Source organism: Electrona antarctica (genome assembly GCF_951216825.1).
Source record: "Electrona antarctica genome assembly, chromosome: 18".
In the NCBI taxonomy this organism is placed as follows: domain Eukaryota; kingdom Metazoa; phylum Chordata; class Actinopteri; order Myctophiformes; family Myctophidae; genus Electrona; species Electrona antarctica.
Genome location: NC_136799.1, coordinates 35344372 through 35357212, shown reverse-complemented (window position 1 = coordinate 35357212; position 12841 = coordinate 35344372). Strand labels below are relative to the sequence as shown.

Here is a 12841-nt window from a genome sequence, read left to right as displayed (position 1 = left end):
TACTCCACTAGTCCACTTCAATCCTCTCTGGTATATTCCATTCGGTTTCCAGAAACGGGACTGATTTGGATGGTGGTGTGAGATTAAAAATGTTATGTGGACTGTGGATTACAATGTGATAATCTGTGCTGCTGGCTCAATCAGGTTGTGTGAGTAAACAACTCTACTGGAAAGGCGACTGTCCTTCACTAAACCCTAATTACCTATACTTTGTTGCATGGAAATCTGTTATTAAGGCCATAACAGCTAAGTCTTAACACTTGCTGACAAACACCCAACCCACAAGGTAATTGAAAGTTAAACTCATAAATGTTTATTTAATTTGTATTAGTTTTATTATTGTGCTTAACAGTGACTGCATTATAAGATGATCCGTTTCACATTGACACAATAGGGGAGATATTGGATAAGAAGGTTGTGTTCTCTTGCTTTGGTGGAGTCTCTTCTCAATCTTTGATACACTGCCTTTTGTCAACTGGTCATGTCACGTATAGTTCACTTCTCTCACAGTCAGTCTGCCAAGGAAATTCATGGCCCACTTTACAACACACCTTACATAACACTTCACTCCACTTGAGACAGATACTGTAGCCCACAACAAGGCAGGCTAACAATCTGACTACACTCACTGTATCTCCCCGTCTGTGCCGTGGAGAAATCATGTATAAGAAGAATGTTAACACCGAAACACACATTTGATTAGTTTGTTGCAACTGTATGCTTTTGGACATATTTCCAAAAATAAAACTCTTCCAAATCTATAAACATTAAGAGCCAAGGCTGGCCTCCCGAGGTCTTCAAGAAGCTCTAGAGGTCACTGAACTGAACACAGGTTTGTCTATGGGCAGTTATTGAGTACACGAGGACAGGACACCAATGGAAGCAAGACGAAAGGCCTGTCCATGCAAAGTGCAAACTGTTAATAAAGTATTCAATCAATTAGTCAAAACTGCAACTGTACAAAAAGTGATTTAGGGGCTTGGATATATATATATATATACTATGCAATAATTAGTGTCATTCATGGTACAGCGGAGAACAGTCGTTGCGGGGATCCTTTGGCATACAATTTCAGGCATATGCCCTTTAAACATTGTGCTACTCAAAACTGTCACTAATATTTGAAATTGTCTGTAACAGGACATAGCCCATTGATTGATTATATTACAATGCTACCATGACAAGGACACTGGTCCTGTGTCCTTATCTTTGGCACCATGTATAAACCAGGAGAGACTGATTAACTTAAAGTAGATAACTAATGTGTAATACATTCTTGAACAACTAACCAAGGATTATTAATTTGAATTTTGAATACAGGGCCTTTGTCCCTTGATGTGTAAACATGGACATACAAAATAATGCCTTTTTACACAGACAAGGAAATGGTATAGAGCAGCACAGGCAGCAGCCTCACCAACACTGCTTTAATGGAAAGCTCAAATGTCAAAGATACATGAGAGAGAACAGAGTAGACAGCAGGGGAGCATTCTCTAATGAGAAAGTTGTAAATGGGAAAGACCCTTCTCTGATGTAGGGAGGGGAAGATGGTATTCAAATGGCATAATAAATCATCATTACCAACAGTAACTAGGCCGACAGTAGACACATTGTGAAATGTTAATCTTTAGGCTTTTGAAGAACCCATATCCTGTATGACAAAGCATTACTTTATCATGTGAAAACAATTCTTACTATTGATGCACGATATAAAATCGGTAGCATATCGAAAATCGATATGCAGAAGATCGAAATCAAAATAATCATAATAATTATTTTCACTGATATTGATGACGCAATAATAATGTGACTGTCAATGGCTCTGTCGCTTTTGTTTTGTGTATTTCTGGGCAGCATAATTATAATCCGTACAATATCGGAATCGGTCAGAATCGGTATCGGCAGATATGACCCTGCAAATAATCGGATATCGGTCATAATTTCATAATCGTGCACCCCTAATTCTTACAACATCGGGATTCATTATAATCATTACTTATTTGAAGCATGTGTCCCTGTTCGCTACACTTGAGAGAACCTGACACATACTATGCATGGAATGAATCATATTTATATATTTTTTTATATGTACACTACCTGCACAAATCAGCAAAGGCCTGAAAATTCAGCTTCTTCATCTTCTTCTCGCTGAGCCAATATCCGACTCTCCGTCCTTTCAGGAAGGTCTGCATCTCCACTTTGGCTGCTTCTCCTCAATCTAGAGATGATGTGACTTAGCAGTGAACCTGGACAGTTGAAAACAGGAAACCGTGGCCTCACACAGAGCAGCCTACCAGAGCACAGAGCAGGGAGGGAAAAAACACAAGTTCACGACTTGTAATGTGAGAGCTCATCCTACAGCAAAAACAGTTAGTTTAACTCTGAGAGTATAGAAGTAATGTGACCATAAATGCCCCCATGGTGTAAAAACGGTCCCTTGGGTCAATATATTTATAATTATTTTACATTTTCACTGTAACTCAGGATCCTAAAGCTCTGCGGGTCTGAATTGTACTAGCCATAGCCATACTTGCAAAACAGCACACTGTCAATAGTATTCCCTTTACCAGCAGCCTGTCGCCAACTGCCTACAAATATAAATTAGTGGTAGACAGTATTTATTACCTATGCCCCCTTTTACCTAAGCGTACATTGCTAACATTAGCTGGCTAGCTAAGTTAGCAAACTGCACAGCTAACCAATGGTATGCATTGCAAAGGAGTAAGCTACCTTGCTAACAATGCTCCCCAAAGATGGGTGAACACAGATATGACATTTCTGAATAACGAACAGATTATCTGGCTATTAACGCTTCAAGTCTAGTCAACTAACACGCGAACACAACTGTATGCATTTAAAAAATACAAGTGGCAATGAAGAGATCTAAGAGCTGTGTGGCTCAAGAAGAAGCTAACCTGGTAGTTCTTGGTTGTTTTTAATAGCACCAGTTCCTTGTGAAATGTGTTGCTAGCTCGGGTGGTTTCCCATTCTCCGTTCAGTCGGTGTTGTCACTGAAGTTTCCAGGCACAGGACAGATGACAGAGATGATTCTGACGTCCTCTCTCAACCTCGAAACTGAACGAACTGAATGCTCACTCACAGTGCTGCTGCTGCCTCTCTCTGCCTGCACACACCCTGATATCACACCGCTCTCTCTCTCTCTGACTGACTGACTGTCACACTGACTGCAGCCCATTCCCATCCCCGACATACGGGGCGCTATAATCACGATTTAGATCCGAGACAGATTAAAGGTCAGTGAATGATACTATTAGTATTGATTGATTGATTGATTGATTGATTGATTGATTGATTGATTGACATTTTTATTTCATACTGTGAAATCATCATATTATAAAGAAAGTAAAAAAGGGAAAAACATGTACAGTATGGCTATGGGGAAAGTGTTAGCCTACTAACTATTGATTGATTGATTTAAATATTTATTAACAGTTTGCAGAATTACAGTACATTTCAAGCACAAACTCAATACAAAGGCTGTTAACTGTGAGTGGACGACCCAATTAAGCCTTACACTTGTTTACAAGAGGGTCCACAAACAAAAACAAATTAAACTGGCTCCCTAAAATAAAATAATGTTTTTATTCTCTCACTGCTGCCTTCTCAGTCGTACATCTCAAAGATCCAATTTTGTACACCATTTGATATTTTCTATTTTTATTTTATTTGAAATCTCTGGAATCTACACTGTGAAATCCAAATAGGATGACTAAAACAGACTAACTACAAATGTTTGTTTGTTTGATTGATTGAAGTATTTATTAACAGACTAGAGAATTACACTTGTTTACAATAGAGTACACCATCATGCACCATGTTCAATTCACATTTAGAGACGTACAAAGACTATCACTATTCTAATAGCCCACTCTTGTAAAATGACTTGGTAAACTGGACCTGATCGAGTTGATTCTGTACTGTTAATACGCATTTTTTTTAATCTTACACGAAATTTCTTCACTAAAATAGCCGATCTACAAGCTCAATGACGCTTTGCGTTGTGAGTGTTGTGAACTTGTGACTAAAAGTTGTGACCCATTGTTGTGAGCTTTTATGTCTGGCTATAGCCTATTTTTGGCTAATGTTTGCTATTTTGTGAATAATACGTTTGGTACAAGGACGCCATCTTCTGGAGAATAAAATAACTGGAAATGTATAGAGTAGGCCCGATTACCAAAACAAAGCAACATGATGTCTTTAGATCGACTGAGCTCTTGGTAAAATGCCTCTATGCATTATCCACTAGTGGTAGGCTACTTTGCAACTGTAGCTGACTGTAGCTGCAGCCTGCAGATGAGTAAGCCTGGGACCGAGCTGGTTAGTTTATTTGGCATCTTTGGAAAAATATGGGAGTAGCAAATAGTATAGTTTCCACGTGCAAACCAAACTCTTCAGTGCATGTGAATGATGTACCTAACCCTAATTTAATGTTTAAAACGATTCGGATTGTTGCAATCAGATGATGATTGATGACATGCCGTGCCGGCTGAACACAACAGAATAATAAGGATTAAGGACTCCGACCCCCGACTGCCTGTCTGTCTGTAGGACCCACCACCCATAACTCTATGCACACACCCAGTCTATGCACCCACCCACCAGAGTATCGCCACTTCCTCCACGTGGCTAGTATTCCCGCGAATCCCGCCCGGAACTTGCCGGAAGAGACGTTTGTCAATATTGTTGTTGTGTGTATGTGCTGCTGGCTGTGTTCTTTATTTCTGTGGTGGTGTGTCTACTCACAAAACCAGAACTAGAATGGCGGTTAATAAAGATGACTCTGCCATATTGCTCGACGATGCTCCTCTGGACCAAGATGAAGACGAGATCGCACACGCTTTGTGTGTGTTGGCTGGAAGTGACCCTGAACAGTGTTCTTACCCCCAGGTAAAATGGAAAACGGCGGTCATGCAGACTAGACATGCACATATATTTGCTTCAGATTTATTTTCGTCTTACACAATACCTTTGAACCAGGTCTAATATAGACATACCGTAATGTCAATGTCCTCTTGTAAAGACAGCGTAAATGGATTGGTTTGTTTTATTTAACTTGTTTGTGTTGTTGTGGTGTTATAATAAATGCAGGGCTATGTGAAGAGACAAGCTGTGTTTGCCTGCAGCACTTGCACGCCCCGTGATGCAGAACCTGCAGGGCTTTGTCTTGCCTGCACCAATAAATGCCATGAAGGACACGATATCGTTGAATTATATACCAAAAGGTAGATCTATTTACAGGAATGTACTGTAGTTTATTTTCTTTCTCAACCTTTTTAAGGACCCCAACTTTTATGCACATTAGGCACAGATACGTATAACAAGATTTGCATCTCTTGCCCGACTCTGGGACCCTAATCTGGTCAACAATTTTGTCCAGAATTCCTTTACTATTCATCTACAGTGTATAGATAACAGTAAAAGTCAGATAAAAATAAAAAAAACATTATTGTATATTCTCTCTCTATAGAGAACATGCAACATGCAAGAATTCCTTTACTATTCATCTACAGTGTATAGATAACAGTAAAAGTCAGATAAAAATAAAAAAAACATTATTGTATATTCTCTCTCTATAGAGAACATGCAAGATTTTTTTTTTTTTTTAGTTTTATTTATTTGTACGTAATAATGGTAGGTAGGGTGACCAGATGTCCCTCTTTGCGTGGGAAAGTCCCTCATTTCCAAGACTTTTCAGGCGTCCCACAAATTGAGACCCTGTCCCACATTGTGACTGATGACAGGTAATTGCATCAGTGTTCAAATGTCCTAATAGTTAGTCCCCTAACAGCTGGCCTTCTGTTGTAAAGCTCTCTCATTGTCTCTTCCTGCAAGTGAGATGGGGGGACAGGGGTCCCCCCCATCTCACTTGTCCCACACAAGAGATACTTCTGTCCCTCAAATGAACAGTTGGGATCTGGTCACCCTAAATAATGGTGAAGAATACTATCAATCAATCATTTAGCTGGTAAGTGACACCCAGTGACATCCAGGGTGTCAGTGGACCACACATTGAAAACCACTGTACTACATTACACTGATAACTGTCAAATCAAGGACAATGTGGTGTTTTGTCTTTTAACCTTTGTCACAATTTGCTAATTTCTTCTACAGAAATTTCCGCTGTGATTGTGGGAATGGCAAGTTTGGAGATTTCCATTGTCAACTGATTCCTGTGAGTCTTTAGATTAGCCCTGTCTCTAAAACATTGCATAATGCCAGTTGCCACAAGATTATGTTGTTATTCCTTATCTATTTTTGTTCTCACAGGCCAAGGACAGCCAAAACGCCAAAAATATTTATAACCACAACTTCCATGGAATGTATTGCTCATGTGACCGTCCATACCCAGACACTGATGATCAGGTATTTACCTAATTTATTTTCTATGTGTCCGGGTAGCTCAGTCGGTAGAGCTCTCACCTTTGGTGTTCATGGGTTCGATCCCGGGCACCGCCAACTCAGCGTATGAGTAACACAGCTTGGTGCAACAAGTCGTGCGGGAAGTACTGGGAGCTGGTGGTAGGTGTGGCGCTCCACCTCAGCAACCCATCTCCCAGGGGTCTAGCACATTGTAACGGGGATAGACTCCCGCGTGTTACCGGCTGATACCGACAATAAGCCACTCCCGACCTACTTCTTCTTCTTTTCCATAACGTCAGTGCAGCACAATTAATCGAAAGTGCTCTATAATCATTATTTGACATTTCATGTGATCATGAAACTTTGCAATTAATTAAAGTTTATTTGGTCAGCTGTTGCACCTCGTCCTCATCTCCAACCACAAGTTAATGAATACAAGAATGTTCGCCCCAAAACATGCTCGCCCTGGGTCACATCTGACGACTTCAGAACGGTCGCCACCATGTATTCATAAACATACCGGTTACTGTCAGTAATTTCAGCATCTCCATTCTCCACATCGTCATCCATGGTCTCAGAGGCACAATACAATCAGAGGGTTTCCCAACTTTTCTGTTACCAAAGACTGACCAGCTGACAGTACCAAAACACAGAAGTTGACTGGCAGACAGTCAATGACTGGCTGCTATTTATATATTATTATATCGCAAGACAAATTTCAGTGTGAACTGACAAAGTACTATATCATATCATATATATCAATGTTATATCATTGACCTAAATGGCGTTATATCAACAAAGATAGGGCGATTTAAAAAAAGGTTATGTCTATCAGAAATGACTGGTGGAAAACTTTAGTTAAACTTGCAAAGTGACGCATTACTTTATTAGATTAGTTTCAATTTATTGTCACTGCACAGAGTATACAAATACTTTGCCAATGAAATGAAGAGTGGCGTCTAGCCAGAATTGCAATACAGTAATGCAGTAATGAGAATAAATACTGAAGAATGTACAGTATGTACATTTATCTGGGTTACATCTTCTGATCTGAAGATTCACGGCCGGGAATCTGATTTCCCGGCTGGCGGCCGCCTTCTTGGTAGTACATGTCCTGCAGACTGGAACCGATTGGGAACGAACCCCTGCTGTATATTGTACTCAAGTACAATGAGCAACAATGAGCATTAAGAAAATGCTAGAAGAAAGATACAATCTTTACCAATTATACAATTTTAAGAAAAGTAATCAAGTTCATTGTCATTTGGACATACAAGGTTTTCGTCTGACAGCGATTCTTTTTTGTGTGTGTTTCCTGCTAGGTGAATGATGAGATGATTCAGTGTGTCATCTGTGAGGATTGGTTTCACACCAGGGTAAGTGGTGAGCCAGCATTGTAAATGAGGAAGGCGTCTGTTTTACTGAACATATGGAACGCCTTCATTTTAACAACCGCCAGCATAAAACGTCCACTCCCCTCACTGTAGTTTTCATCCCTGTGTGCGTTATATTTGACAGCACCTGGGCTGTGCGGTGGTGGACTCTGAGGAACTGCAGGAGATGGTGTGTGAGACCTGCATGAACAAGGCCCCCTTCCTGTGGACCTACGCTGCTCACATTGCAGGTGACCTATTTTCCTGGCACAGCCAGGCGAAGATGAAGCCAGCCTTTTAGATGCCTTTTAGAATGCAAATTTCACTTTTCCTCCTCTTCCACATTAAGTACCACCAGTGGTCAAAGTCAGCCAGTGCGAGGACGAGGACGAGGACGAGGTCGAGGTGGAAGACGGGGAGAAGGAAGTAAAACAGTGTGACTCTTGCAAGATTGGGGCTGAAGCGTCCTCCACCAGCTGTGGCTGTCAAAAGCAGGAAAAGGTGAGCAAACGATAATGATTGATGAGACCAGATGATTGTGATTGTCTGTGCACATTATAGTATACCTTTCTTTTGTAACTGCTTATGTGTTGAATAATGTCCTTGCTGGGTTATCGGGAGTGTAACCAGCCTGCCACTAGATGGTGCTGGAGAGCAGTGAGAGGTGTAGACCCAGAGGGCTGACATCTCCAGTTACTTTTTGTGCCTTCCTCCTCTCTGGATAATGAGGAGAAATGATCCATGGGGCTCAGCTTCCCCTACTCTGGGGATGGCATTTGGCCCAGCTTCACAGGACCGCTTACTGTAAACAAGAGTGATGCCATCAGCGCATCCTCTTGCGGCGTCACTCGTCGTTAAAAGATGGCCATGATGCTGATCTCTGATCTCGCTACTTTGTTTAACGAAGGCCGGGTAATCATGCTTGGCCTTCTGGTACTCTTCTTGCCTATATAAAGAACAAAAACACAGCTGTTGTCTTTGACTCAGACCTCACTGTTGTTGTTCATGCCTCAGGAGCCCGCAAACAGGAGTTCCTGTTGCAAACGGACTCACCAGGAAATGGCAGGCGCTTCTGTGAAGTCTGGAGCATGCAGACTGCCAGAACTAGAAGACCTGGGTTTGGAGAGAGCCAGGGAGGGAGCTGTGTTTTGGCCTTACGAATGGCGTTCCAAACTCTGCACCTGTGTCAGCTGCAAGGTGGGTCTGAATAGCACTGAATGCCTCTTTTCTCAAATTAGACTATGGGTGACTTTGCTTTCAATGTAATCCCAGTTTATGTAAAACGGCATTCACAATCTGCATTCAAAGATTTCCCTAGAAGCTTTGCCATTGGTCAATTTGCCTGTCTACTTCCTGATTGGTTAGTCATTTCGACCAGGTTTCTTTTCGACCAATGACAAAGCATCTAGGAACATCTTTGAATGCAGATTGTGGCCCCAAAATGTGCCAGAGACTACAATTGTTTTGGGAGCATTTTACTCATTGCTGGCTGTCTGAATACCCCCCCAAAAAAAGTCATTAAAATGTTGTAATAATATTGCTTATAGCAGCTTTAAGCCCTATTTGAAGAAAATATCTAACGCTGAGGATTCAGAATGGAGGGTTTTTTTTGTTGCTAATTTTCCAGTAATGAGTTGGGCGGAACTCTCCTTTAATGTTTGGAGGAAATAAAAAAATAAAAAATCAGCACAAGTCAGCACAGTTGACATTCTGTGTTCTGTATTGATGCTTAGAGAGCCTATGTTAAGGCAGAAGTGCAGTTTCTTCTTGATGAATCAGACACCATTCTGGCCTATGAGAACAAAGGCAGGACAGAGCCGTTCGGCGAAGACCCGCTGATGTCCTTCCTGAACTCAATGGACCGTGTACAACAGCTGGAGATGATTTACTGTGAGTATATGGGGACCAGTCGCATCTAATTCGTATTAGAGTGGAAGCTGAAGGCAGTGCACGATGGGAATGACATGGCATTGAGGCAGATATTTTAAATGATGCTTATTTAAATGGATGTAATGATGCAGAGGTTATTGGTCTAGACTTGAATAAAAGAGTTTTCCCCCCTTAGATTACAATGACCTGAAAACCGAGATGAGAGCATTCTTACAGCAGCTTGCTGTCGAAGGAAAGGTAAGAAAATACTGTTCTTAGCCCTGAAGAGAGAGAGAGAGAGTGTGTGTGTGTGTGTGTGTGTGTGTGTGTGTGTGTGTGTGTGTGTGTGTGTGTGTGTGTGTGTGTGTGTGTGTGTGTGTGTGTGTGTGTGTGTGTGTGTGTGTGTGTGTGTGTGTGTGTGTGTGTGTGTGTGTGTGTGTGTGTGTGTGTGTGTGTGTACACAGTATGGCCCTCATTTATCAATGCAATGTAGAAACCATCTTAAAGTTTAGCCAAGGAATCCGCATATGCCCACGTGAGATTTATCAAATGGGTGTACCCCAGGGGTTCTCAACGTTTTTGGCTGGGGACCCCCGGAAATGCTTTGGCCATGTCTCGCGACCCCCACCCTTCCCCCCTTCTCCACCCCAATACAAACTGACTGCAAAAATATCCATAATAATTGAGAAAATTGATCATAATTGAATACTGAAATCAGATCATTAAGGAAAGTTTATGCATGTACTATGTAAACTCTTTTTAATATAATTTGGCGACCCACGGGTTGAGAACTCCTGAATTAGAGCATAGGATTTGTCCGCTGTTGATAAATGTGACGCAGTCTCACCCCACCTGTTTTTCAACATGAAGCAGCAGAATACGTCAGAAGAGGAACTTCTCAGACATGTGAAGTTGCCCCACCAATCATCTCCGTGGATTCGCACAGTTACACAGCACACATTCCGATCATATGCGTGGGAATGACACATGCTATTTGCATACACAGGGCACAGACGCTTCAGAAAAGATGTCCGACTGGTGTTGTGAAGACTATGCCTGAATATGGACATGGAATATTAGACTATTAGGTTTCTTATTGAGCTCTTTTCACTGTGATATTCAACCTGTTTTCTCTCTTTGTCAGGAGCTAACGGTTCAAGCCGTACAGCAGTTCTTTGAAGAGCTGCGGTCGAGGAAAAGACGTCTAACAAATGCAGGCTACCAGTAAAAAGGTGTCACGGATTCTTCCACTACTGACTGCTGTCATCCTGCTTGTTTCATGATCCCTAAAGACAAAGACTGAATGTAAAACCGGTCACCTTATCTGCTGAATGAATTGCTGATGTGAAATTTGCTGCTAGCAACATTGTTCTAAAGTTCCAAGATTCCTAGTGTTGTGAATTTGAGACCCAGCTGCTTACTCAACATTTTTTTGTGTCCAGTATTTTTAATTGAGGCCCTAATCATTCATAATGGAAAGCTTGTTGCACACAAAGATGATACTTTTGACAAACTTTTTTTTTAATGGGTTAAAGTGGGTTTTCTAGATTTAGTTTATTTTGTGAAATGGTTTAGTTGTAGTTATGTGGAATGCCTTAATTTTATCAGGGATAAGATCCAAAGGTCAGAAATGTTTTTTAGTCAAATATGATAGTTTCAGTTATCTTTTGTTGTAAAGTCTTGTTTGTAATGTAGGTAATTAAAACTGTTTTTATTTTATGAACTATAATAACCTTGTCGGGAGTTTGCAATTTACACAGGTGACAAATGGGGAAAAAACATTTCTTAGTAAGGTGTTGGGCCACCAGCAGTTTCAGTGTGCCTTGGCATGGATTGTACAACGCATCTGTCAAATCTCCCTTAGATGTTCTATGGTTGAGATCTGGTGACTGCGAAGGCCAAATACTTTTCAAACCATTGAGTGATGCTTCGTTCCCTGTGTCCCTTGTCATCCTGGAAGAAACTACTCCCATCAGGATATACAAGTGTTTTATTTTAGCATAAAGGTGATCACCCAGAAGTTAGAACAACTTTCTATTGATTTAGTGTGACCCTGGGGGCAAATAAACCCAAACCATGCCATAAATGCTTCCCACAGCATAACCTAAACCAAGCCACTCGGTGAAGGAATCAAGCATTCAGGCCTGTATTGGGTGCATGTATCAAAAGTGTGTATGACGAGTACTCCACTTGGAGAATATGGCAAAAGGATGATTCATCTGACATTACTTTTTTCCTGCCTACTGTCTGCAACCCTATGTAGTTGGCAATGGACTGTTCTCAATTTCTGACCCCATTTGCTGATGTCTTTCCCATAGATAGAAATGCAGTCACTTTGTCACAGTTGTATGGTGTCCTGGGATACATGAGAATATTCAGTGGACATAAAAGCTATTGTCAATTCAGAAACATGTTCCTGTGAATACATGTGTAGTGTAACCTTTTTGATCACGCCAAATTTTGTTTCGCATTTTGATAAATACAAACCCTTCATTTTGATCAAGTGATGTGAAAGATCTGATAAAACTAATTGTGCATTTCTAAAGGACAAAAACAACTGTATTCAAAGCAATATAATTCCATAATATCAAACCAGTTTATTTTGAGGATTCTGAAGTTTACCACTGTTATGCACCTTTTGAGGCAACAGTAGAAAAATAGATTCAGTGAAACTAAATGCAACTTAGTACATCAATCTACAAAAGTGTTTTTATGATACCATACAAGTACAACGTACCTGCTATAAATTCAACACAAGCAATCACACATTTCAGATGGTTCAGTTTCAAAGGTGCTAAATAATAAAACTATGTACACAAAACTAGCTACATGAGTTTTCAAAGACCTATTTGATGCAGGCTGGTAAGCTGGTAGAAAAGGCTTGCATAGACATCAAAGTCACTTCTCCAATAAAAGCCCAGCCGCAGGCGGGGGAAGGCACTGACTTCTACAGCAAAGAGCAGAACGAGGACTTTTTTTATTCAATGGAACACTGTCCTGGAAAATAAAACAACTACTCAACATGAACATGGGGAGGAATCGGGAGTTTTGCATTTTTTCCCCATGAAGCAAGCTTAAGATGGAAAAATGATTTTTCTGCCCGGCAACTTCATAACTGCAAAGCAGGGAGCAAATTATCTTCAGATCCTCTACACACATTCCTGTTACTTCAAAAGCAAAGAAACTTCGATGGGGGGGGGGGGGGGGGGGGATAAAAG

The 12841-nt window shown here is 40.9% G+C and overlaps 2 protein-coding genes across 4 annotated transcripts in view; one reads left to right on the top strand and one right to left on the bottom strand.

Annotated features, from left to right (window-relative positions):
- The window catches only part of LOC306942493 (inositol-tetrakisphosphate 1-kinase-like), a 52224-nt gene extending 49003 nt beyond the window's left edge, over positions 1–3221 (bottom strand). The window contains exons 1-2 of one of the 2 annotated variants that reach the window (XM_079528417.1): positions 2916–3221; positions 2098–2290 (exon numbers count right to left, since the gene is read on the bottom strand). In XM_079528417.1, coding sequence (XP_079384543.1) covers positions 2098–2192 — 95 coding nt within the window. In that variant the 5' untranslated portion in view covers positions 2193–2290; positions 2916–3221. The remainder of the gene's footprint in view (positions 1–2097; positions 2291–2915) is intronic. The other variant, XM_079528416.1, reaches the window with a different exon arrangement.
- Positions 3222–4544: 1323 nt separating this feature from the next.
- LOC306942714 (putative E3 ubiquitin-protein ligase UBR7) lies at positions 4545–12838 on the top strand. Of its 2 annotated transcripts, XR_013792324.1 has the most exons (12): positions 4545–4908; positions 5110–5243; positions 6133–6193; positions 6289–6384; positions 7704–7757; positions 7900–8005; positions 8104–8255; positions 8769–8951; positions 9488–9644; positions 9820–9881; positions 10768–11276; positions 11504–12838. XR_013792324.1 is itself a non-coding variant. In XM_079528734.1 (11 exons), exons 1-11 carry the CDS (start codon positions 4780–4782, stop codon positions 10849–10851), a joined length of 1218 nt encoding a protein of 405 aa, XP_079384860.1. In that variant the 5' UTR covers positions 4545–4779; the 3' UTR covers positions 10852–11349. The 2 variants fall into 2 exon arrangements, 1 of the variants encoding a protein (XP_079384860.1); XM_079528734.1 differs by lacking the exon at positions 11504–12838 and having other exon boundaries at positions 10768–11349.
- The last annotated feature ends 3 nt before the right edge of the window (positions 12839–12841 follow it).